This window comes from Dendrobates tinctorius, unplaced genomic scaffold (genome assembly GCF_039654945.1).
Source record: "Dendrobates tinctorius isolate UK_male_01 unplaced genomic scaffold, ASM3965494v1 ptg000105l, whole genome shotgun sequence".
Classification (NCBI taxonomy): domain Eukaryota; kingdom Metazoa; phylum Chordata; class Amphibia; order Anura; family Dendrobatidae; genus Dendrobates; species Dendrobates tinctorius.
The window spans coordinates 807,421-835,000 of record NW_027361773.1 but is presented as its reverse complement, the minus strand read 5'-3'; the positions used below and the strand labels follow the sequence as shown (position 1 = coordinate 835,000).

General features: G+C 42.8%; 1 protein-coding gene across 3 annotated transcripts in view; it reads right to left on the bottom strand.

Moving 5' to 3' along the window:
* Window positions 1-27,580, bottom strand: part of USP6NL (USP6 N-terminal like) — a 267,801-nt gene that overhangs the window by 198,524 nt on the left and 41,697 nt on the right. Inside the window, exon 1 of one of the 3 annotated variants that reach the window (XM_073588990.1) lies at window positions 9,764-11,195. The exons of the other annotated variants lie outside the window; for them this stretch is intronic. Coding sequence (XP_073445091.1) covers window positions 9,764-9,836 — 73 coding nt within the window. The 5' untranslated portion in view covers window positions 9,837-11,195. Of the gene's footprint in view, window positions 1-9,763; window positions 11,196-27,580 lie in introns of those variants that run through there. 3 annotated transcript variants of the gene reach the window in all.

Here is a 27,580-nt window from a genome sequence, read left to right as displayed (position 1 = left end):
GACAACAACTTTTGGGGTCCAATTTCTCCTGTTACCCTTGTGAAAATAAAAAATTGAGAGCTAAAAAATCATTTTTTGAGGAAAAAAAAATTATTTTTTATTTTCATGGCTCTGCGTTATAATCTTCTGTGAAGCACTTGGGGGTTCGGTGTGCTCACTACACATCTAGGCAACTTCCTTATGGGGTATAGTTTCCAAAATGGGGTCACTTGTGGGGGGTTTCCACAGTTTAGGTACATCAAGGGCTCTGCAAATGTAACATGATGCCCGCAGACCATGCCATCAAAGTCAGCATTTCAAAATGTCACTACTTCCCTTCCGAGCCCTGACGTGTGCCCAAACAGTGGTTCCCCCCCACATATGGGGTACCAGCGTACTCAGGACAAACTGTACAACAACTTTTGGGGTCCAATTCATCCTGTTACTGTTGTGAAAAAAAATTGCGGGCTAAAAATCTTTTTTTTTTGACGAAAAAAAATGATTTTTATTTTCACGGCTCTGCGTTATAAACTTCTGTGAAGCACTTGGGGGTTCAAGGTGCTCACCACACATCTAGATAAGTTCCTTGGGGGGTCTAGTTTCCAAAATGAGGTCACATGCCGGGGGTTTCTACTGTTTAGGCACACAGGGGCTCTGCAAATGTAACATGACACCCTCAGACCATGCCAAAGTCAGCATTTCAAAATGTCACTACCTCCCTGCTGAGCCCCGACGTGTGCCCAAACAGTTGTCTCCCCCCCCCCCCCCACATATGGGGTACCAGTGTACTCAGGACTAACTGTACAACAACTTTTGGGGTCCAATTTATCCTGGTACCCCTGTGAAAATAAAAAATTGCGGACTAAAAATATTTTTAAGAAAAAAAAATATATTTTTTATTTTCACGGCTCTGCTTATAAACTTCTGTGAAGCACCTGGGGGTTCAAAGTGCTCACTATGCATCTAGATAAGTTCCTTAGGGGGTCTAGTTTCCATACTGGGGTCATTTGTGGGGGAGTTCCAAAGTTTAGGCACACAGGGGCTCTCCAAACACGACATGGTGTCCGCTAACGATTGGAGCTAATTTTCATTTCAAAAAGTCAAATGGCACTCCTTCCCTTCTGAGCCCTGCCGTGCACCCAAACAGTGGTCCCCCCCCACATATGGGGTACCAGCGTACTCAGGACAAACTGGACAACAACTTTTGTGGTCCAATTTCTCCTGTTACCCTTGTGAAAATAAAAAATAGCGTGCTAAAAAATCTTTTTTGAGGAAAAAAAATGATTTTTTATTTTCACTGCTCTACGTTATAAACTTTTGTGAAGCACTTGGGGGTTTAAAGTGCTCCCTACACATCTAGATAAGTTCCTTAAGGGGTCTAGTTTCCAAAATGGTGTCACTTGTGGGGGAGCTCCAATGTTTAGGTACACAGGGGCTCTCCAAACGCGACATGGTGTCCGATAACGATTGGAGCGAATTTTCCATTCAAAAAGTCAAATAGCGCTCCTTCACTTACGGACCCTGCCGTGCGCCCAAAGAGTGGTTTATGACCACATATAAGGTATCTGTGCACTCAGGAGAAATTGCCCAACACATTTTAGGATCCATTTTATCCTGTTGCCCATGTGAAAATGAAAAAACTGAGACCAAAAGAAAATTTTTGTGAAAAAAAAAGTACTTTTTTTTTTACCGATCAATTTGTGAAGCACCTGGGGGGTTCAAAGTGATCACTATGCATGTAGATAAGTTCCTTGGGGGGTCTAGTTTCCAAAATGGGGTCACTTGTGGGGAAGCTCCAGTGCTTAGGCGCACAGCGACTCTCCAAACGCGACATGGCAAGCGCTAAATATTCCAGCATATTTTCCATTCAAAAAGTCAAATGTGCTCCTTCCCTTCCGAGCCCTGCCGTGCGCCCAAACAGTGGTTTATGACCACATATGAGGTATCAGTGTACTCAGGAGAAATTGCCCAACAAATTTTAGGATCCATTTTATCCTGTAGCCCATGTGAAAATGAAAAAAATTAATGATAAAAGAAAATTTGTGGTGCAAAAAATAAAATGTCCATTTTTTCCTTCCACGTTGCTTTAGTTCCTGTGAAGCACCTGAAGGGTTAATAATCTCCTAGAATGTAGTTTTGAGTAGTTGAGGGGTGCAGTTTTTAGAATGGTGTCACTTTTGGGTATTTTCTGCCATATAGACCCCTCAAAGTGACTTCAAATGTGAGGTGGTCCCTAAAAAAAATGGTTTTGTAAATATTGTTGTAAAAATGAGAAATCGCTGGTCAACTTTTAACCCTTATAACTTCCTAACAAAAAAAAAAATTGTTTCCAAAATTGTGCTGATGTAAAGTAGACATGTGGGAAATGTTATTTAGTAACTATTTTGTGTCACATCACTCTCTGGTTTAACAGAATAAAAATTCAAAATTTGAAAATTGCGAAATTTTCAAAATTTTCGCCAAATTTCTGTTTTTTTTCACAAATAAAAGCAAAAATTATCGACCTAAGTTTACCACTAACATGAAGCCCAATATGTCACGAAAAAACAAACTCAGAATCGCTAAGATTCGTTGAAGTGTTCCAGAGTTATTACCTCATAAAGGGACACTGGTCAGAATTGCAAAAAATGGCCAGGTCATTAAGGTCAAAATAGGCTGGGTCATGAAGGGGTTAAAACCTGGCGGATTGTGACTGATTGTAAAAAACTGAAGTGTGAAAGAGGCCTTATTGTCCAAGCAATACCGGAAAGGATTTGACAAAACCAGCGCTGTATTTTGTTTTTATTCATTACGCAGACATCCAAGTGTTACACTGAAGAGTATTGGCCTCGCCAAGTCGTCAGATCTCAAGGCGAAAACAGGGAAAACAGCTCAATGAGATAAAATGAAACACATTTATCAGCCACGTCATTTTTGGCTTTCTCTGGTCAATCAATAGTGTGTCCTACATTACACGCCAAATACAAGATTTCTTCTCCCGGCCCTGTGTACTGTAATTCAGAACAAGTTTGGGACACTCCATTTCTTTTACATCACTGAACAAGGTCAAAAATATTATAAAACGTAACTGTTTACTTGCATTTGTTCTTGTTTTTTTTCCCCAAATACATAAATACAGTACTTCACAAGAATATAAGCAACTTTGATGTATATTTTATCAGAGAAATCCACTCTCTCTTCCTGGACTAATTTTACATTCTCAGAATTCTTAACTTGCAGTTAACAATCTGTCTTCAGTGAATACAGATTTTCAGAGTCTGCCTGAGATAAGTGATGAACGTTGGTGCTTAGTTTTCTATGGAGAACAGAAACTGGAATTTCAGGAAAATTTGCAGGAGAAAGTCTAGCTACGCCATAGAATTTTGAACGCATCAACTCATCTCATTAATAGGAAAAAAAATCAGTCTTCACCAAGGACAGATTTTACCCATGAATTGAGAGTGAACGATCAATTCAGGAGAAACAAGGGTGGATTCCTTTAATAGGAAATGTTACAAAGTTTATGCTCATGTGTGCTATTGCTATATGAAATAAATATATATTATATATATATATATATATATATATATATATATATATATATATATATATATATATATATACACACACACACACACACACACACACACACACATACACACTTTTTTTTTTTTTTTTTTTATAAAAAGGCATGCAGCATTGTAGTCGTGAGGGCACAGTTTGTGGCCACCATGCAGCTCTCAAAAATGGCTACCATGAACAGGCTTGGGGTAAGCTATTCTGTTTTCCAGATGCCAATGGTTGCCCTGTCCTTCACCATTTAACCCTTGTAGTAAAATCTGGACATACACAGGGACCCCTAAGCCGGGGCCACGGAGTCAACTGCTGTTCGGTGGATCAAGCTGGCAAGTAAAGTCAGGTATCCGGGTTTCGAACAGGAGGTACAAAAATAGTAAAGTAAGCAGATGGTCAATCAGAAGTCAGAGAACAGGAGGAATCAGGTAGAAAACCCCAGCAAGGCTAGAGCTACAAGCCAGGTAAGCCGGACATTGACTGGCTGTGGAGGTCTGAAACCCAGGAGCTTAAAGAGGAGATCAAGCAAATAAAATGTAGTTTCTTACCATCTGTGCTTACACTCTAACCACTTTTGTAGTTTGCTTTACTGACACAATACCCACCACTCTTCCCTATCTAGCTAATGCCTAAATGTGTTTTATTTTTTTTACTGTAGTAACGTTTCAATTGAGAGGTGTCTCAAGTGTGATGTTACAGGAGGCTGGGGCTGAACTTTTTCCTTGCAGTGTCCATCGCCCCTCCTGGAACAGGATGACACAGGGGGCAGCACTGCATTTACTCACTAGTTTCTTGTGTCACTGCCTCCTTTGAAGACATTTGGATGCTGGGTGATTGTGGGAGAGGCAAATGCAGCGCTGGCTCTCTGCTTCCATCTCCACTGCCACAGTAGCTTTGGAGAAAGAACACGTAGTCAGGGGAAGAGATATAAGCAGTGAGTGACACCAATGCCGCCCCACAGTTCTACCACGGCCCTCAAACAAAGCGCAATCAGGGGGCAGCATTAGTGCTAGTCACTGCTTCTATAACCGCCCTCTGCTGACTATTTGAGGGCAGTGCTAGAAGCTGTGGGGAAGGGATGGAGTCACTCACTGAATCTACGTCCGCCTCCTGCCGATATCTTTCTCAGAAGCAGAATGCTGGAGTGCACTACAGTCAACTCTCCCACAAAATTCATCACGTCTTCTGAGGAATGCGGCAATGCAAGAAACCAGTAATTGCACTAGCACCCTGTAATATCCTGTTCCAGGAAGCGCATGGACAGTGTGGGGAGAGAGTGCAGCCCCAGCCTCCTATGACACCACATTTGAGACTCCTCTCAACCGAAATGTAACAGAAAGTATAGTTAAAAACATTTAAGGATTAGCTAGATAGGAAAAACTGTAGGGCATTGTGTAATCAAGCAAATTACAAAAGTGGTTAGAGTGTAAAGATAGATATTTAGAAAACACATTTTTGATGCTGGGCCACCCTTTGAAATAACAGGCACCCCCCCCCCCATCCAGGGCTCTCAGAAAGGAGTAATCAAATCCAAACACTATAGCTCCCCGATTTAGCGGCATCAAATGTCCCATAAGAAAACCAGGACTGATGTAGTCACCCACAACAACGGCGAAGTGCACAGCCTGCAGACAACATGGGATAAAGGAACCAGCACAGATGTTATAACCGTTCTTATTACCACCTCACATGTCTGTTTTCTGCAGTGCTTCTGAAAACGCATCCCAATATAGTACTGAGATATTGTGGGAGGAGAGGACGACGTGCTAGGAAAGAAAGTGGCAACAAGTGGTGAAGCATTGGACCTTTCCATTTTGGACTTCACAAGATCTCCAGTTACGGTTGCAATGTTTTTGAATTGCAAAAACCATCATGACTAAGGCCACGATTACACGTTCAGTATGTTACATCAGTATTTGCAAGCCAAAACCAGGAGGGGGTGATAAATACAGAATTGGTGGATGTGTTTCTATCATTTACTCTCCGATTGTTCCACTCCTAGTTTTGGCTTATAAATACTGATGTAAAATAATAACCAAATACTGAACGTGTGAACGTGGCCTTGCACGTGAACCAAATATAACTAATCACGGTGTTGTCCTTAATCCGCAATCAACTTTGCTTGAGCCAAACACAGAAGTGTAAAGAAAGTTATTATACTTTTTTGGTCCATTCCCAATTTTGGTTCAAAAAACATACGGTATTTCTACTTGGATCTGTAATAGTATCTAATGTTCTGCTGTTAAATATCTATATGTATTCATCACAGTTTGTTGCATGTGGATTCACAATACATGAAATCTAATCACAGCACCCATAGCCAGAGGGTTTACCTCTGGGCTTGTTGTTTGCATGCCATCAGGTTTTTCCACTGACATATACACATGTCCTATTCTAGCCTGTCTCGTGGACAGAACTCGCCTGTTCACGTGAATGGGTCAGTGACAACACTTTGCCATCTTCTTTTCACTTACTGGTTGATTTTAGAAGCTTGAAAATCTATTGGGAGTTTTAAATTTTTTCAATACCCAGGTGCTTCTCACAAAATTAGAATATCAAAAAGTTAATTTGTTTCAGTTCTTCAATACAAAAAGTGAAACTCATTATATAGTCATTAGAGAATGATCTATTTCAAGTGTTTATCTCTGTTAATGTTGATGATAATGGCTTACTGCCAATGAAAACCCAAGTGTGATCTCAGTAAATTAGAATAATTAACAAAAAACACCTGCAAAGGCCTCCTAAGCATTAAAAATGTCCCTTAGTCTGTTTCAGTAGGCTCCACATTCATGGGGAAGACCGCTGACTTGACAGATGTCCAGAAAGCAGTCATTTACACACTCCACAAGGAGGGTAAGGGCCCCATCACACATAGCGACTCACCAGCGATCCCGACAATGATATCAATGTGTCAGGATCGCTGGTGAGTCGCTACATAATTGCGGGTGAGCTGTCAAACAGATATCTTCATCAGTAATCAGCACCAGCGACGCCGAGCGCACGTCGTCGCTGTGTACTTTAGTTACCAGCGCGCTGATGCAGGGAGCTGGTAAATAAGGTACACATCGGGTTTCTAAGGGTCGTGCGTCACTTAGAAACCCGATGTGTACCTTGGTTACCAGCTCCCTGCATCAGCGCGCTGGTAACTAAGGTACACATAGGGTTTCTAGGCACAGCGCGCCCCCTTAGAAACCCGATGTATACTTTAGTTACCAGCTCCTGCTCACTGGTCTCCCGCCTGTCACACGCAGCGATGCGTGCTGACCAGCGGGAGACCAGCAACCCCAAAAATATCCAGGGCTTTCCATCAACGATCAGCGATACCGGCAGGGAGGCCGGTCGCTGATCGTTGTAACACACAGCGATCTCGCTGGTGAGATCGCTGTTGCGTCACAAAACTAGTGTGACGGGGCCCTAAACCACAAAAGGTCATTGCCAAAGAAGCTGCCTGATCACAGAGTGCTGTATCCAAGCATATTAATGGAAAGTTGAGTGGAAGGAAAAAGTGTGGTAGAAAAAGGTGCACAAGCAATCGGGATAACCGCAGCCTTGAAAGGATTGTTACGAAAAGGCCATTCAAATATTTGGGGGAGATTTACAAGGAGTGGACTGCTGCTGGCGTCAATGCTTCAAGAGCCACCACACACCGACATATCCAGGACAAGGGCTACAATTGTCACATTCCTTGTGTCAAGCCACTCATGACCAATAGACAACGTCAGCAGCGTCTTACCTGGGCCAAAAAAGAACTGGATTGTTCCTCAATGGTCCAAGGTGTTGTTTTCAGATGAAAGTAAATTTTGCATTTAATTTGGAAATTAATGTCCCAGAGTCTGGAGGAAGAGTGGAGAGGCACACGATCCAAACTGCTTGAGGTCTAGTGTGAAGTATCCACAATCAGTGATGGTTTGGGGAGCCATGTCATCTGCTGGTGTGGATACACTGTTTTATCAAGTCCAAAGTTATCGTAGCCATCTACCAGGGAATTTTTATAACAATTCATGCTTCACTCTGCCGACAAATTTTTAAGAGATAGAAATTTCATTCTGCAGCAGGACCTGACACCTGTCCACACTGCCAAAAGTACCATTATCTGGTTTAAAAACAACAGTATCACTGTGCTTGATTGGCCAATAATCTCGCCTGACCTTAACCGCAGAATCTATGGGGTATTGACAAGAGGAAGATGAGAAACAATAGACCCAACAATGCAGACGAGCTGAAGGCTGCTATCAAAGCAAGCTGGGCTTCCATAACACCTCAGCCATGCCACAGGCTGATAACCTTCATGCCACGCCACAACTGATGCAAAAGGATCCCCGACCAAGTATTGAATGAATTTACTGAACATGCATTTCAGTAGTCCAACATTTCAGATTCTAAAATCATTTTTCAAACTGGTGTTATAAAGTACTCTAATTTAATGAAATAATGACTTTGGGGATTTCATTGGCAGTAAGCCATAATCATCAACATAAGCAGAAATAAACACTTGAAATAGTTCACTCTGTTTGTAATGACTATATGCTGTATTTTTCAGACTATAACACGCACTTTGTTCCTCCAAAAATGTGGAGGAAAATGGGGGGTGCGTCTTATAGTAAAGCTGTACCAGCTGTGGTGGGGAGGTGGGGGAGCGGCTTCGGCCCGCTGCTAAAGAGAAATTGATATTACCTGCATTCCACGTCCATGGGTGTGAAGGGCAATGAATATTCATTTCTCTTTAATGGAATCCTGGTATGATTGGTCCCCACCCCCATCCTGGTGTTGAGGAGAGCCTACCGTTCAAATACTTAATTATCCTCAAGACATAAGAGATTGATCTGAAAAAGCTCATGTAAGGTGAGAATACACTTTTTGGGTAGTTCCTCTCAAAGTGTGACAATAAAGATGGCTGCCATTTCCTGTTTTCATCACACACCATGTGCGCATGTATCTGGAATTTCCTGTTTGACCAAACACCATGTGCACCATGGATCCGCCCATGACGACACCCACTCTGATGCCCTCATGGACCAACCCAGCTTGATGTCCTCATGGATCCGCCCAGACTAGCTCACTGCCAAACCCACTAACCAATGGAATACATCCGAGCACTCCCATTTTAGAGTTAACCGAGCCCCCTTATAGGGGTTATATAAACCTATATTTGAATCAATAAAGTCTCTCTCTCTCATGCTCTCTTGGAGCTGTGCCATAGATTGATCTAAGAGGTTACATCCAACTGTGTGATGTGATTTCTTTCAGTGCGCACTGATCAATACCCATTGGGCCAGGAGCAGGCAACTAGTAAACATTTCTTATTGTTCAACCTAACATTTTTTGGCGCCCAACATGTTAACCTGTTTAATGCTGCCAGATCTGCTCCCCTGGCATCAGGCGATGCAGTGCTTTTTGGCTGTAAAAAATTAACACTGGAAACCTTTTCAAAAGAGGTTGTCCACTACTGGCCAACGCCCTGTAGATAATAGAATCAATGGTTACTTACCTCTATCGCTCCAGCCAGGGTCATGTCACCCTCCACAAACAGCAGTGCCGACATCGCTGCAGGGGTGCTATACTGTCCAGTAGCGAATTCAGATTGTGTGGCTACATTGTATCATATATTATACAAAGCACCACAATAAGAAGTGTGTGCATACTTTCTAGCTACACTAACACCACAGGCTTTAGCATTTCTATTTCCCAATAATCCAATAGGCAAATATCTCAATTCTGATTCTCAGAAGAAAAATATGCTAATTTAAAAGCGTTTACATAATTGAAAAAAAACATTATTAAGGCCATTTATTATGTATTACGCCTGACCTAATTAGCTCTCCACTTTCGACATTCATTCTCTCTGAAATTTAATCATTTCCTAAATTTCATACAGAGCATTTTCAAATACCTGCTAATATATATCTGAATCGCTAAGTCGAGCGGCTCCAGACCTGCACATCTGTAACCTGAACGCTCGCATAAGTTGGTAAAGTCAGTAACAAATCCTACAGACATATACATCAGGGTAGTAAGCATATTACAGCTTGACCTCCGTGATAGAATGTCACCACAGTCCTTTATGCTGTAGAAGAAAGCAGTATAAAAGGGTTAACATGGGGAAGGAAAAAAAAAAAAGGAAGCGGGTGATGAAAAAAGTATCCCCATCACTGACCACTGCTTCTGTGAACATCTCAAAGGCTGAGTGTCTCATGAGAAAAAGGCTGAGGATCACACTTTCCAAAGCGCCTACCTTTCTTTGCTGTGGCGGCTCTGCGTCTCGATGGGGAGACCAGTTCTTTCACAATCTGCAAGACTTGAATCATTGCTAGTTAGCAAGACAAGACGCCAGCTGCTCATACATAAAGCCAACAGGTTTCATCGCTAGAGCTCATTGTACTCCTCTCCTATGAACTCCAGCAATGCAGAAAAAGGAAGATCATACCTTCTCGGAGACACTTCCCCAGATGCTTTGGAAAGCTTAAAGGCTGCCTTCAGGACTCGCAGCAGATGCACGGAGCATGGTTAGATCAGGGAATGCGGCTACGTTCATTACAGTCAAGTAAGGCATATCCAAAGTCTAGGAGTGTATAGCAGCATGAATAATCACCTCTTGTAATGCTTCATAGAGATAAGAAGAGCATCACAACAATAAGATGGCAAAGCACAGTCACCGGGAAACTTTTATACAATGAGACGATATCGAGAGGCTTAGATGTAGGATCTCATGCAGTGCTATATCTGCATCACACAGCCCTGCAGCCATACATTACACAGCAGCACAGGCCTGGAACCACAAACCAACACCTGACAGATACAACACACCTAGCTGTCAAGCTCCACACACCAAGCCAGATCTGGAGGCACTTCCTTAGGTTTTCTTAAAAGGCGCAACCTTTAGGTTGTCTAGCGATGAAAGACAGACAGCTGCCGATCTTAACCATGGAGCTTCCAACTTTGAAATGAATCTGTTGGCAGGTTTCACAATATAAACTGCATTCAATTATTACATAGATCTCTTAAACCTGATGGGGCTGGTGTTCTTACTGTGAAAAGCCTTGCCAGAATAGCTGTACAGTCCTCTGACATTTTACTTGTTTAATATAAAAAAAAAAAAAAAAAAAAAAAAGGGATTGTCCACCTTTGGAGACTTTTTCCTTTAGGGCTCATACTCATCTGCACGGAAAACAGATGCGTGCAATCCGGTAAAAAAATATATTATATCTCAGATTGTACTTCATGTTAGTTGTAAAAAGTTGTAAAATTTCTTCGATATGACTTGCGTTTATGAAAAAAACGGAAATATGGCAAAAATTATTAAAATTTCACAATTTTCAAACTTTTTTTTGGTTAGGAAGTTATAAGGGTTACCAGCGAGTCCTCATTTTTACAACACTTTTTTTTTTTTTATAGGGATCACCTCACATTTTGAAGTCACTTTCAGGGGTGTACATGAGAGAAAATACCCAAAAATTACACCATTATAAAAACTGCACCCCTCAAGATGCTCAAAACCACATTCCAGAAGTTAATTAACCCTTAGCTAACCTAAATGAATTCAAGTCTCCAGGTCCAGATGAATTAAACCCCAGAGTACTGAAGGAGGTAGCAGAAGAAATTTTTGAACCCCTCTACATAATCTTTGAAAATTCTTGGAGAACAGGAGAATTCTTGGAGAACAGGAGAAGTCCCAGAAGACTGGAGAAGAGCAAATGTTGTTCCTATCTTCAAAAAGGGGAAGAAGGTGGACCCAGGCAACTATAGGCCGGTGAGTCTGACTTCTATACCAGGAAAGATCTTTAAACAAATTATTAAACAACATGTATGTCAGTACCTGGATAAGAATGAAGTGATTAAACAGTCAGCATGGGTTTGTAACTAATAAGTCATGTCAGACTAACGTAATTTCCTTCTATGACAGAATCACTGATTGGGTGGATCAGGGAAATGCTGTAGATATAGTATATCTTGACTTCAGCAAGGCATTTGACAAAGTATCTCACACAATCCTTATTGAAAAAATGACTAGGTATGGAATAGACAAGGCAACTGATAGGTGAATTCATAACTGGCTTAGTGATCGGACCCAAAGAGTGGTCGTAAATGGCTTCACATCCAGTTGGAAGAATGTCTCAAGTGGGGTACCACAGGGCTCTGTCCTGGGCCCTGTATTGTTCAACATCTTTATCAACGATTTAGATGAAGGAATTGAGGGTAAACTGATTAAATTTGCTGATGACACAAAGCTAGGAGGGATAGCTAATACTAGAGAAGAGAGAGAGAGGATTCAAAAAGATATAAATAAACTGGAGCAGTGGGCAGCAACTAACAGAATGGGTTTTAACAGGGAGAAATGCAAAGTACTACATCTGGGCAATAAAAATGAAAAAAAGCATATACAGAATGGGAGGAATAGGGCTAAGCAACAGCACATGTGAAAAAGACTTGGTTATACTAATAGATCACAGACTGAATATGAGTCAACAGTGTGATGCAGCAGCAAAAAAGGCAAATGCAATTCTAGGATGTATTAACAGAAGCATACAGTCTAGATCACGTGAAGTCATTATTGCCCTCTACTCCTCTTTGGTCAGACCTCATCTGGAATACTGTGTCCAGTTTTGGGCACCACATTTTAAAAAATACATCAACAAACTGGAGCAAGTTCGGAAAAGAGCGACCAGAATGGTGACCGGTCTGCAAACCCTGTCTTATGAGGAAAGGTTGCAGGATTTGGGAATGTTTAGCTTGCAAAAGAGAAGACTGAGAGGAGACTTAATAGCTGTCTACAAATATCTCAAGGGCTGTCACATTGTAGAAGGATCATCTTTATTCTCATTTGCACAAGGAAAGACTAGAAGCAATGGGATGAAACTGAATGAAAGGAGACACAGATTAGATATTAGAAAAAACTTTTTGACAGAGTGATCAATGAGTGGAACAGGCTGCCACGAGAAGTGGTGAGTTCTCCTTCAATGGAAGTCTTCAAACAGAGGCTGGACAGACATCTGTCTGGGATGATTTAGCGAATCCTGCTTTGAGCAGGGGGTTGGACCAGATGGCCCAGGAGGTCCCTTCCATCTCTACGATTCTTTACGTGCTTCACAGGAACTGAAGCAATGTGGAAGGAAAAGATGAACATTTAATTCAGAACCAGTTATTTTTATTTGCACAACAAATTTTGTGGCTCATTTTCTCGTTTTACATTTGTGAAATTTCTCCTGAACACGCCAATACCCCATATGTGAGTGTAAACCACTGTTTGGGCGCACGGTAGAGCTCGGAAGGGAAGGAGCACAGTTTGACTTTTTCAATGCCAAATTGGCTGGAATTAAGATCAGACACCTTGTCGCGTTTGGAGAGCCCCTGATGTGACTAAACAGTGGAAACCCCCCCAAATCTAACTCCAATCCTAGCCCTAACCTTAGCCCCAGCCCTAACCTTAGCCCCTAACCAATGGAAATAAATACTTATTTTATTATTTTTCCCTAAGGGGGTGATAAAGGGGTGTTTGATTTACTATTTTTTTTTATTTTGATCACTGTGATGGGGTCAAAATGAACCAATAGGAAAAATCATGGCACTGTGGTTTAAGTACCCTTAACTGCCACCGTTAAAAGGCGTATTGGCGGTCGTTAAGGGGTTCTGTAGTTTACTGTACATGTATTTTACATACTAAATTATCTACAGAAAAAAAAAAACCAAAGTAATCACGTATTTAAAAAAAAAAAAAAAAATTAATTGAAATAATGACAGGCTCATTTAACCACTTAATGACAAGGGGCAATTCAGCTTTTGCATTTTCTCGTTTTTTGTTCTCCTTCTTCCCAGAGCCATAACTTTATTTTTTAGTCAATATGGCCATGTGAGGGCTTGTTTTTTTGCGGGACAAGTTGTACTTTTGAATGACACCATTAGTTTTAACATATCAAATACTGTAAAATGGGGAAAAAAATCCAAGTGTCGTCACAAAAAAAAACAACCTGTGGAATTGCACTTTTTTTTGCAAACTTTTTTTTCACCATATTCACTAAATGCTAAAACTGACCTGCCATTATGAGCGCACTGACACCAAACATGTATAGGTTTTTTTTTAATCAAGTGGTGAAAAAAATTCCAAAGTTTGTTAAAAGAAAAGAAAATTGCGCCATTTTCTGATACCCCTTAGCATCTCCATTTTTTGTGATCTGGGGTTGGGTAAGGGCTTATTTTTTTTTTTTTTTGAGTGCCGAGCTGACGTTTTATAATGATACCATTTTGCTGCAGATACGATCTTTTGATCGCCCATTCTTGTATTTTAATGCAGTGTTACTGTGACACAAAAAACCCTTAATTCTGGCGTTTTGACTTTGTCATTGCGTCATTAAGCGAACTTTTTTTTTTATATTGATAGATCGGGTGATTGTGGCGATTCCAAATATGTGTATATTGATTTGACAGATCGGGTGATTGTGGCGATTCCAAATATGTGTATATTGATTTTTTTATTGTTTTATTTTGAATGGGGGGGGTGATTTGAACTCTTATTTTTTTACATGCTTCAATAGTCTCCATGGGAGACTAGAAGCTGCACTACTTCGATCACCTCTGCTACACACAGGCGATGATCTGATCGCCTGTGTGTAACAGAAATGCTCCACTGCTATGATTGCCGCCCAGTGGTAGCAGTCTGTCTATGACAACCATAGAGGTCTGCTGGAGACCTCTGGTTGTCATGTTGACCCATTGGTGACACGCGATCATGTGACAGGGTCACTGATGGTCGGGATTAGCGTCTTGTTTCCAGTAATCGCAAGTTAAATGCCACTGTCAGATTGACAGCGGCATTTAACTAGTTAACAGCTGCGGGTGGATTTCGATTCCACCCGTGGCTGTTGCGGGCACGTCAGTTGTATAGATCAGCTGACATGTACCCGGAAAGGTGCAGGCTCAGCGTCGAAGCCCACCCCCAAACAGGGGGGAGTCCGACGTGGGCGCACTATTACACCCAATGTTGGAAAGGGGCTAATGAATCTACATTCACTAAAAGCAAGTATACTCATGTCAACTCCCAATCCACTGACGCCAATGTCTCCTGTAACAGAATTAAAATAAACAATGATATTCCTCACCTGTGTTCCGAGAAGATGATAATCCATTTGTCCCACAACACATCTAGCTCGCTACATCTAGATGGCAGGCTGCATCGTTGCATGATGCGACGATACAGCCTGCCATCAAGCAGAGACTGACCGATGCGTGCTTGCTCATCGCCTCTCTGTGAACTCCTTTCAGTTCACTGACGTCACCACGAGCGTGAGAAAGTTCTTGCAATCGTGTTGCCATCAGAAAGGTCCTAAGAGTTCACAGATCATGAACTCAATTCAACTCACTGACATCAGCGCAAGCGCCGTGGGAAAAGTTGTAAAGGCACTTGCGCTGACGTGAGTGAGATGAACGGAATTCATTGGCTGTGAACTCACAGGACCTTTCTGACAGCACCGCGAGCATGTGAACTCTCTCACACTCGGGGTGATGTCAGTGGAGGTGAAAGGAGTTCACAGCGAGGCGTTGAGCAAGCACAAACAGCTTCGTGTCTCTGCTGGATGGCAGGCTGTGTTGTCACATCATGCAACGATGCAGCCTGCCATCTAGATGTAGCAGGGCTAGACGTGTGTCAGGACAAATAGATTATTTTCTCGGCGGACAGGTAAGAAATGTGGTTGTTTATTATTTTAATTCTGTTACAGGGGACATTGGCTTCAGTGGGCTAGGCAATGATGTTAGTATGGTTTAATTTAAATTCACTGAAGGAGTCTGTCATTCTTTCAATTAAAGAACTTTATTCTGAGTGTGTGTTTTTTTATACAATATTACTAAGGGGGTCTGTAATGGGGCTGTCTTATAGACTCCTCTCCATGACTAACCTCTGAGCTTGATTTCACCTGACATCAACACCCCCCCCTCCTACTATCACCGCACTTGCCACAGCACCAAGGCAAGTGTTAATAGAGAAGATTGCCAATTCTGGCGGTTAGCCTATGGACATGCCCTCTCTGGGGTGGCTGAGAGCTGGTGTTTTTAGTCTGAGAGGTGGCCAATATCAATGGCTTCTTCCAAGGCTATTAATATCAGCCCACAGTTGCCCGCTTTCCACCTTCAGGTGGTTAATAAAATGTTAAAAAATAATTTAGTATGTAAAAATATACATGTACAGTAAGCTACACAAGCACTGTACTAATGTGGGAGACTAGAAAGATATAAAGATGTCAATATGTATATAAAGATGTCAATATGTATATATCTATTCTATCATGTCACACTGTGATTTTACTGTACACAGCAGAAGAAATGCCGCTTTTTCAAAGGACATGGGGACACAGTTTACAGAGAGACTATCTTGAAGTATATTTCCTTGGAAAAATATGTGTAAATTACATAGAGAATTGCTCTATGTAAAAGCGCATATTAAAATCTCATTGCAATCAGATCACATTCGCAAGTATTTCGGATGCTAGGGTAAGAAAAAAAAAAAACGAACCACGGATTGTCCTCGCATAAAAATTGCATGACACTCAAGACTTTTCTGGAAAGAAATCGGACTTTTTTTATGGTGATGGGTAAAATCACTTAAAGGAAATCTGTCAGCAGGTTTTTGCTACCCAATCTTAGAGCAGTATAAGGTAGGAAGAGAGACCCTGAATCCAACAATGGTTTACTAGGTGCAGCAGTTCTGACACAGCGTTCTTAGATGTAACATGATGCAGAGCTAAAAAGCTACCCCCAACTACACCAGGTTGTATTTACATAGTCTATAGACAGCGAGCTGCTAATTATTGGACGAGGGTGTGGTCAGACTAGGTCTTACAGCTGCTGTAGTCCAAACAGTGATAAATCTTTCATTATAAGTACACACCAGCACATAGCTTCATAAATGAAACCGCCTAAATCAGCATTTTAAACTCTACATCATGCTGCCTTCAGATTACCTAGCTTCAAAAACCTGTTGACAGATCCCCTTTGAATACATTTGAGGCTAAAAATCATTTTTTTGTTTTCACTATAAATTCTCCATAGTTTTCCTTTTACAGCTCATTATCTCCCTACACATTCAACCATCAAAAGGGAGCACAAAAGCTGATGTATGCTGCCCGATCCATAGGCAACATATATCAGTCATCGGCTGTGTGATCTCACTAAGCACGTTTGACTGACAAGTTGCAGCGTTTGGGAGAATATAAATTTTCTGGAATTTAAAAAAAAAAAAAAAAAAAAAAAAAAAGCGCTGCCCTAGAGTGTCTCCTTATACGCACACAGCTTTTAAAGCAGGGGTGGGGAATTTTTTTTCTACCTAGGCCCATTTGGATATTTGTACCATCCTTCAGGGGCCATACAAACTCCGCCCACAAATTACATCCCGACTCTGGCACTGGTGTCAGGACGTAATCTTTCATTACATGCCCTTCAGTGTTCAGTAGTGAACACTGTATGTGTGTGCTAACAGAGCAAGAAGAAATTAATGAGTTTGTGGCAATCAAAATACAGCTCCCTGCCCAAGAATGCAGTCCCTGAGAATCTGCTCGGGGGCCTGATAAAAGTTCATTGAGGGCCGTAAATGGCCCTGGGGCCTGAGGTTCCCCACCACTGTTTTAAAGAAAGGTTTTTCTGTGCAAAAAAAAAAAAAAAACATTTCTGGTGCAAGCATTTATCTTCATAAGTCACATGCTTAGTTGGAGGCAGTGACCGCTGACATATGCGAGGGTTGCTATGCGTCCCACCCAGGATGCTCACAGAGGTGTATTGAGGCCATGGGAGTGCACTGCAGTCACAAGCATAGCTGTGATTGCAATGCAAAATAAAAGTAAATGTTGGTCTTTGCAAGCTATTTGTCCAAGGCAAATTTAAGAAAACCTGGTCTGGGATTTTGTTTTTGAAACTGACTACAGGATGGTAGAGGGGCAGTCCATTTCCTTCTTGGCCATGTTTTCTATGTTGCCTACGGCCACAGGTTCCTTGTAAAAAACCCAGCAGTAGAGGGTTGGGTGTGTCAGTTTGGTCTTGCAAGCATGCAGAGCAGGAGGCTCTACAGAGCTCCACATGTGTGAGGCAACACTGGGCCAAGCGGAGCCAAAAGGCCTTGCACCCTCAGCGTACATGACGAAGCAGTCGCCCACGGCAACAGTCTCGGAGGAACCCTGTCTTGTGCCCAGCTGTGGACTGTCCTGTTTACAGTAAGCGAAGCGGAGGATATCTTGTGCTGTTTATTTTTGTGAGTATGCGGAACATTAAAAGAGACTTGGATTTGAACTTTGCTGGGTCAATGCCTCATTACTGCTCAGTGTGGATACCGCTGCACTACATTAGTGACAGGAAGCCCATCTGTGTGCAATCAAAGTATCAAAGGGTCTGTCAGTATACACACACCTTTACTGAAAAGGCCACAGAGGTTACAATATCAGTGAGCAAGAAGCACCACTAACCAAACACCATGAAGACCAAGGCGAACTCCAAACAAGTCAGGGACCAAGCTGAGGAGTACAAGTCAGGGTTGGGTTATAAAAAAAAACAAAAAAAAAAAAACACACAAACACACACACACACACACACACAACTAACCCAATCATTGATGATCCCTCCACCAGGGCAGTGGAGTCGGTAAACCAAACTTGTGAGTCCTCCATTTCCCTTATTCTGACTTCTTCATACATGGCTCATGTTTGAGTGATAATCACCATTAGGATACAATAAAGCTATTTATAGAACATAAAATATATTTATTGGAATATAACTTTACACTGTCAAATCCATTATCATCAAAAGGAGAGAACATACTACAACAAACCTGCCAAGAGAGGTCTGCCCACCAAAACTCTCAGCTTGGTCAAGGAGGGCATTAATCAGAGGCAGCACAGAGACCAAAAGGTAACCCTGAAGAAGCTGCAGAGTTCCCAAGCAGAAACTGGAATATTTGTCCAATAGGCCACAATAAGCCGTACACTCCATAGAGGTAGCCCTTCTGGAAGAGTGGGCAGAAAAAAAGCATTTACGTACACACAAAAATTGTAAGTCTCGTTTTGAGTTTGCCAAAAGACATGTGGGAGACTCCAAGTGTATGGAGGAAGGTTCTGTGGTCAGATGAGACCAAAATTGAACTTTAAGGCCACCAAGGTAAACGCCATGTCTGGCACCAAACTATCACAGCTCATCACTTTAACACCACCATACCCACAGTGAAACATGTTGGTGGCAGCATCATGTTGTTCAAATGTTTTTCAGCAGCAGGGACAAGGAAAATGGTCTGAGTCGAGGGGAAGATGGATGGTGCAAAATACAAGGATATTCTTAAGCAAAACCTGTTTGTCTGTCAGTGATTTGAGACTGGGACAGAGGTTCACCTTTCAACAAGACAATGACCCATGCATACTGCTAAAGAAACACTGGAGTTTAAGGGGAAACATGTAAATGTTTTGGAGTGGCCAAATCAAAGACCTTAATCCAATTGAGAATCTGTGGTCAGACTTGACGGTTTCTTCTGGTGAACAGCAATTTTCTAATATGAAGGAGCTGGAGCAGTTTTGCACTAAGGAATGGGCAAAAATCCAAGTGGCATGATGTGGAAAGCTCATAGAGACTTATCCAAAGTGACATGTCCCATTTGTTTGTGTCAAAAAAGAAAACCAAGTATTCACAGTTGTAGACATGTTCTTTAGGCCTGTTTCACACGTCTGTTTGTGTCCGTCAAAATCCGCCGTTTTGCAAAAAAAAAAAACGGATCCGCCATTTTCCTTGGCAGATCCGTTTTTTTTTTTCCCATTGTGTTGCATTACCGGCGGATCTTGACTGATGGCTGTCCGTTGGATCCGTTTTTTTGCGGATCCGCAAAAATTTTGACGTCCGCCGACATGCCCGAACGGACCATGCAACGTTTTTTCGGGCGGCAGGATCCGCATTTCTCACTGCGCAGGCCCGAAAGACTTCATTCAGCCGGAAATTTAACCCTAAACTCTGTTCTGGCAGCTGAAAAATTCTCTCTCTCGGCAGCGGTTCCTTTAAAATTCTTCCTTTGACGGATCCGTTAAAATAACGGTCCAGTGCCAAACGTTGTGGTCAGTACAGGAACGGATCCGTTATCCACCATTTTAGCGGATTTTTTTTTTTTTTTTTTAATTCGTTTATTAAACCAAAGGCAGGGTATACAATATGCAAACTGACAATGATGAAAATATCATGTAACACACATGCATTTCTCAGAGCATTAATGTCAAACAGTGTATGTATACCAGCTGTACATAGAATAAATCATACTCTCAATTGCCTTACACTAGTCTGTGCGTTATCAAATAAAGCCTGCCAAACCTTTAAAACCTTACTACTGCTATAAAACAACTATTTGCAGCCTATGTCTATATAATTAGTTCTTATCATGCAGTATCTCCGTCCTACAGTGTGAGGTGAGAGGAATTCCACCTCTCCCATATCTTCTCAAATTTATCTGGGCACCCTCTGTTTTGATACGAGCGTACGCTCGTATGGTATAATAGAGTTCACCAATTCTATCCAGGTCCTAAGGGAGGGATCCGAACACCCCATCCACCGCAGTGCCAGCACCTTCCGTGCCATGAACAATGTCTCTCGTAAGAAAATCCCGGTAAAATGTCCCCATGTCTCATCATCCCACACCCCAAACAGACAAACCAATGGCTCAAGGGGAACAGGAATCTGTGCCAGGGAGGTCAATAATGACGTTACCTCTTTCCAATAATGTATTATAATTGGACATTGCCAAATCATGCGGATAAAATCTGCATCGGATGCATGGCAACTCAGACACTCCGAAGATTGAAAACGGCCCATCTTAAAGAGTCGAGTCGGAGTCAAATATGATTGGGTTATAATATAAAGTTGTATCATTCTATTGTTAATTGACGGAGACACCTTAATTGGTGACTCCAGGATTTCCTCCCACTTCTCTCCCTGTGTATCAGGGATGAGCCTTTCCCACTTCCCCCTAACCAAGCATATGGCAGATTCCGTCCCCACCGATAGTATGTGTGTGTACAGAGACGAGAGGAGACCCTGGGGACCTTGTGACTTAAGAATGCCTATCAAGGGTAGAGACGAAATAGCACTATTCATACCGACACATCTCATGTGCGATTGGAAGGCTGATCTTAATTGCAAATATCGGAAGAAATGTGACCTCGGGACATTGCACTTAATTTGTAATTGTTGAAAAGATAATAATGTACCACATTCATATATATCCCCTATCATAGAGACATTGCACTGAGGCCAGAATTCAGCAGATGCGTGGGCAAGCAGTTTCAGAAAATAACTATTATTCCATAAGGGCATTTCAGCTATGATATCACTAAATCCGACCACCCTCTTAATCTGTCGCCACACTAGTCTTACCAGACGAAGCATGGGTAGCAGACGTGGGACTTTTACTTTTTCCATCTCCAAGAATCCTAGCGGGCATCCACTTATTTATAGCTCTTGCCTGTCCCGCCAGATAATATAGAAAAAAAATCCGGTAGTGCTACCCCGCCCCCTTTTTTTGGCATTTGTAGGGTGGATAACTTACGTTTTGGCCTAGTTTTCCCCATATGAAAGATGTAATCTGGGAATTCAAGTTAGTGAAAAAAAGACTTCGGAACCACCACAGCACTGTGTTGGAGAAAATAGCTGATCTTAGGGAGTAGTATCATTTTAATTACCGTATTTTTCGCTTTATAAGACGCACTTTTGTTCCCCCAAATTTTGGGGGAAAGTAGGGGGTGCGTCTTATAATCCGAATATACGGGGGAGGGGGGGTGTATATATATATATATATATACTGCAGGGTCCAGGGGAGGTGGGGGCAGCTTTGGAGCGGTGCTGTGAGCTGGTAAAAGCTGCCGGAGGGAGCCTTTGATCTCCTGCTCCCGCTCATATAATATGCACTGCCGCTGTCCATCACCATGGTGCTGAAACCGCACCTCGGTGACTGGCTGGGGGAGCGGCGCATATTATAGCTGCCTGTGCCCTCCTTTGATCGCACATGAACCCCTGTGTTAGATATCGCCCCCATGCTGCTGCCCATAGTAAAATAAAAAACTCTTTCCTTACCTCCTCCAGCTCTGATCTCCCAGTGTCTCGGCTGCCACTGTCATCAGGCACGCAGAGATGATATCACTCTGCTGTGCTGATCACATGACCAGCACTGAGAACCAGGAAGTGGAGGAGGAGCTCAACCACACTGAGGGAGACACGAGGAGGGACAGCGCTGAGAAGGTAAGGAAAGAGTTTATTTTACTAAAAGCAGCAGCATGGAGGCGATATCTAACACAGGGGGCCGTGTGTCAGCCACAGGGGGCCAGTGTGCCAGCCACAGGGGGCCGTGTGTCAGCCACAGGGGGCCAGTGTGCCAGCCACAGGGGGCCAGTGTGCCAGCCACAGGGGGCCGTGTGTCAGCCACAGGGGGCCAGTGTGTCAGCCACAGGGGGCCGTGTGTCAGCCACAGGGGGCCAGTGTGCCAGCCACAGGGGGCCGTGTGTCAGCCACAGGGGGCCGTGTGTCAGCCACAGGGGGCCGTGTGTCAGCCACAGGGGGCCAGTGGGCCAGCCACAGGGGGCCGTGTGTCAGCCACAGGGGGCCAGTGTGTCAGCCACAGGGGGCCAGTGTGTCAGCCACAGGGGGCCAGTGTGTCAGCCACAGGGGGCCAGTGTGTCAGCCACAGGGGGCCAGTGTGCCAGCCACAGGGGGCCATGTGTCAGCCACAGGGGGCCCGTGTGCCAGCACAAGGGGGCTATATTCAATATAAGGTGGCCATATCCAGATTAAGGGGGCTAATTTTAGGATGGGGGGCTATGAGGGACATATACCCTATATGATTTGTTAGACGGACACTGGCATTATAAGACGGACCCCATTTATTAAAAAATTCACTATTCCTTCACCACATTTGGGGGTGCGTCTTATAATCAGGTGCGTCTTATAAAGCGAAAAATACGGTAAATTAATTCGTCCAGCTACAGACAGCGGGAGTTTGCTCCAGATCGCAAATTTGACTTTAACCATTTCCAGTAATGGATATATATTAAGCTGCAGATCAAGTGTGCTGGATTGAGAAATATGAACACCCAGATATTTAAAATGTGGTACTATAGGCAACAAGGAGAGAGTCCCAAGTCCGGCATTGGGGCATGAGAAAGAGGCATCAGAGCAGACTTCTCCCAATTTATACACAGGCCGGAATATCTACTGAATTCATTTATAGTGGCAATCACTCCTGTCAGCGTCTCTTCCGCCCTATCCATGAATATTATCATATCGTCCGCATATAGGCCTATGGTGTCTACCCGATCCGCTATCTCTATACCCATAATGTTAGGAGAAGTTCTTATGCGAATTGCCAAAGCCTCTATTGCAAGAGCAAAAAGGGCCTGGGAGAGGGGACACCGTTGACGAGTCCCCCTGTGTAAAGAAAAGGACTCGGAAGTGGAACCATTTACAACACAGGCCTTAGGTTTCATATACAATGTGTTGACCCATTTTAAAAAAAAAAAAAAAAAAAAACACCTATCTCCAAAACCGTATTTCTGCAAGCATGCGTGGAGGAAAGGCCACTCAAGAGAGTCAAAGGCCTTAGCCGCACCCAACGACGCCAATGCCCACCTATTGTCCGGCTCCAGGGAACTATATTGAACCACTGATTGAACCCGTCTGATATTAATGGAGGTGCTTTTCCCAGGCATAAAGCCAGTCTGGTCAGGATGTATAAGTTCCAAAGTAATTGAATTCAGCCTAGAAGCCAAAATCTTCGTAAAAATTTTGTAATCCACATTTACTAAAGATATGGGGCGATAAGATCCACAGTCAAGAGGATCCTTCCCTTCTTTCTTAAGCACTATTATATTAGCTTCATAGAAGGACTACGGCGTGACCCCCCTCCTCAAATCTCCCGGAACACCGACAACAAAAGTGGCACTAAAATCTCCCGGTATTTCCTGTACAGCTCAATAGGAAACCCATCTGGTCCAGGGGCCTTACCAGAGGCCATATCCCTCACGGCATCTTCTATCTCCTCCAGAGTGAACTCAGCGTCCATAAAGGCCCGCTGAGAAGCACTCAATGTGGGAAACGTTATATCTGATAAATAATCTAGACACCCCTGGCTATCAATGTCGTTTTTTGAGCTGTACAGTGAGCTATAGTAATCATGGAAACATCCCATTATTTCTTCCATCGAGGACACTACTGTACCATCTGAACTGCGGACCTGTAATATTGTGTTAGTTGTATTGTGCTGTCGCACCAAGTAGGCCAGAAATTTACTAGACTGGTTCCCTAGTTCAAAGTAGGATTGACGAGTAAAAAATGTACGTTTGGACTTGGAGTCTATATGCTGAGTATATAATCTTTGGGCCGTCAACCACTCCACTCTATTACCGCTAGTTTGATCAGATATATAAGCGGCCTCTGAATCTTTCAATCGTTGCTCTATTTCATCATCCTCCTCCGACGTCACCCGTTTGATGTAGGAGATCGTGGAAGATAGACAACCCCTCAAGTACGCCTTAAGGGAGTCCCAAAATAAATTAACATTCCGGGGTTTGGGGTGGGAGGACACGAAGACATGTAATTGGTCTGTTGTTCTGTCAGGTGACTTAATCAATTTCAGCTAGAAAGGGTTTAAATTTCCATGTTATTCTACCACTGGGCGGGCCATACCCGAGTTTAAGGATAATTGGGCTACGATCTGAAATCCTTCTACTTCCATGTTCAATACTGTCCATCCACATTGCCAAACCACTAGATACAAAGATGTAATCTATACGGGATAAGGAACGCCTAGTGGAGGAATGGCAAGTATACTCTCTTGTGTCTGGGTATCGTGTTCTCCACAGGTCCAACCATCCACTACCCTCTATAAACTGAGATAATTGGGATGTAACTGCTGCCGGGGTCCCACCCCGTGTCCCGTCACAATCTGTCGAGGCAATTATTCATTACCAGATTAAAGTCTCCCATACAAATGACATCCGCGTCTGGGTAATTCAAAGCAAAACTCAATGCTTTCTGGAGAATTGATGTGCCCGCTGGAGGGGGATTATAAACACACAAAGTAACATATTTCCTAGAGTCGATCAGTGCATACACAAATACGAAGCGCCCTTCACAATCTCTCCGGACCTCCCATCTAACGTTCTTGTGTATTAGTAATGAGACCCCCTGGAGTAACTGGTGTGAAATGCATGTATAGACCACTGAACCCACGGTTTTTGTACAGTCCGAACTGTATCTCTGGTCAAGTTTTTTTTCGACCAGAGCCACGATGTGAGGGTTATAGTGCCTAATTTGTGAAAATACTTTAACCTTTTTCCGGGGGGTCTTAACACCCCTTACATTCCATGTCATGCATATTAAATCAGAACCCATCTCCATTTATCTGAACATATTGCGCATCGGCGCCTAAGTGGAACTTAGAGACACCACATAAATAGCAAGATTTCCATTGGCTGCAACTTCTACCTAAATAACACTTAAAGCTAAAACAACAAACAGCGTAGGAGCAGAGTCCCATACTCCCATCACCAAGCAAACAAGGGGATACCATCACTGAGTCCAGTGTCCGGTATTGTTGGAAACCTGAACGCCGTCAAGTGAAGCCCCAATCAGCCGAGTAATAGAAAAAATTCCAGATAGCAATCGATGTATTAGTATTCTTTTTCAGCAGACTCTCTATGGGATCGTAGCCACTCCGCCGCATTTTAGCGGATTTTGACTGACCAGAAAAACTGATGTGTGAAACAGGCCTTACATGAAAATGTGAAATTCCAGGTTGTGTGGTAGCAAAACAATAGACAGTTAACAGTTAAAACTGCTAACTGTCAGATCAAGCTCACTGACTGATTCTCACATAAAGAGATGTCAACTTCCCTCACACATGGACCAGCACTTCTATCCATACAATGGCTACTGATGGAGGGTCATGCGACCAGACCTGTTTATCAGCCTGTTCTATTAGAATAAGCCGCATTACCATGTGACTCGTTTTACAAAATAAGCATGTTTAAAAGGGAATGTCAGCAGAGAATGACAGTTCAAACCAAATACAGGCACTCTATGTACCCTTGGCATAGCCACTTCTATAAGTGCAGCTTCTCACTTGCTTGTTTTCTATCTATTGCCACATCCCTTGTAACAGCTCTGGCTTCATAGAGCAAAAAAGGGACTATCACTTTTTTTTTTTCAGCTGCTGGCATTGACATCAGGGGCTTATCTAGAGCATTCTGTAATGCTGTAGATAAGCCCTCGATGTAACCTGGAAGAAAAAAAATGAGTTAGATTATACTCACCCAGGGGGAGGTCTGGGACCGGTTTTGGTCCGGTGCCTCATCTTCTAACGATGCCGTCCTCTTCTTCCCTTCCTGCGCACTGCAGTATTCTGCTCTGCCCTCAACAGGGTAGAGTAGTGAAACTGCGCCGGAGCCACGACAGGAAGGGAAGAAGAGGACGGCATCGTTAGAAGATGGTAGGCACCGGACCGTGACACCCATCGGACCGGACCACCCCCTCCGGTGAGTATAATCGAACGTGTTTTTCTTCTTTCAGGTTACATCGGGGGCTTATCTACAGCATTACAGAATGCTGTAGATAAGCCCCTGAAGGCGGTGCCGACAGCTGACAGTCGAAAAAAATAGGTGACAGATTCTCTTTAAAGGAACTGTCAGCACAGAATGACTGTTCAAACCAAGTTCAGACAATCTTTGCATGACCAAACATTTAAGTGCATGTTTCTATTGGTCTCCTTTCTCTTGCTCTATGAAGCCAGAGCTGTTACAAGGGACATGGCAATAGATAGAAAACAAGCAAGTGGGAAGCTCGTTTTTCTTCTCTTTCAGGTTACATGGGGGGCTTATCTACAGGATTACAGAATCCTGTAGATAAGCCCCTGATGGCGGTGCCAGCAGCTCACATTCGAAAAAAGGGTGACAGGTTCCCTTTAATAGTTAAACCAGTTCCCTCCTGGTAATTGAAGCATACGAGTACATGGTATATTGCCATTTGACACAAATTCATTTATTTTTAATTGACAAACTTTAAAGTATTTGTATTTTACCACTGGATAGGCATCAGTAATATACATTACATGTAAAATACCTACAGATCACAGTCGTCTGCTGTTGCCGCCATTGCTCCAGGGTTATGACTGGCCAGCGTCACTTCTTAATGCAAGTCTATGAGTCTCAGAAATAAGCCCTCATGCGACTGCTAGCAGTGACTTCCGGCCAGTCAGAGCTATGGTCACAAGATGGCAGAGAAAGACCTGAACAGCACCACAAAACTGTTGAAGACAGCCAGCGCTAAATATTTTAAAACACTTAGAAGAAATACAATACTGCTAGCTATTCAGTGGCTAAAGAATGTGCTTTAAAAGTATACATAGGGCTTCCTTCATTTGATAAAAGCCAATCTAGTGTCCTTTCTGCCTCTAGTGAGGTGGTAAATACATCTCATCAGTGACAAAATCATGGACTGATCCATTTTGAAAGTTTAAGACTTTAACCCCTTCGCGACACGTGCAGTACTAGTATTGCTCTGTGGGAGATGCAATTGTGCCCAGAGTGGTACTAGTACAGCGCTGCAATCGCGCGGCTTCACACCAGGGCTGTGGAGTCGGTAAGCCAAACCTGCGACTCCGACTCCCACACATATTGCTTATATTTAAGTGAAAAATTTATTGTAGTACAATGTGAACCTCAGACATTTAATCATTTTTATGATCCAATAATCAAGATATTTAGATAGAACAGAATATATATTGGTGTACTACCCGGTTTTCATTCTTTTTGGTACAGATACGATATGGATAGACAGATATGGATAAATGGATATATAGAGCAGATTTCTAATCTGCTTTTGCTATTGAAAACATTATCTATGAGCTCAAAAACCTTTCAGGTGATGCGGTTTTTTTAAAAAGATGATCAGCTTTTGCAGCTGAAAAACGTATCCTCAAAAAACGCAGGAAAAACGCTGTGTGTGAATGTAGCCTTAGATCAGGAATAGAACAGCCATTTATAGGACATTTCATAACTTTCCC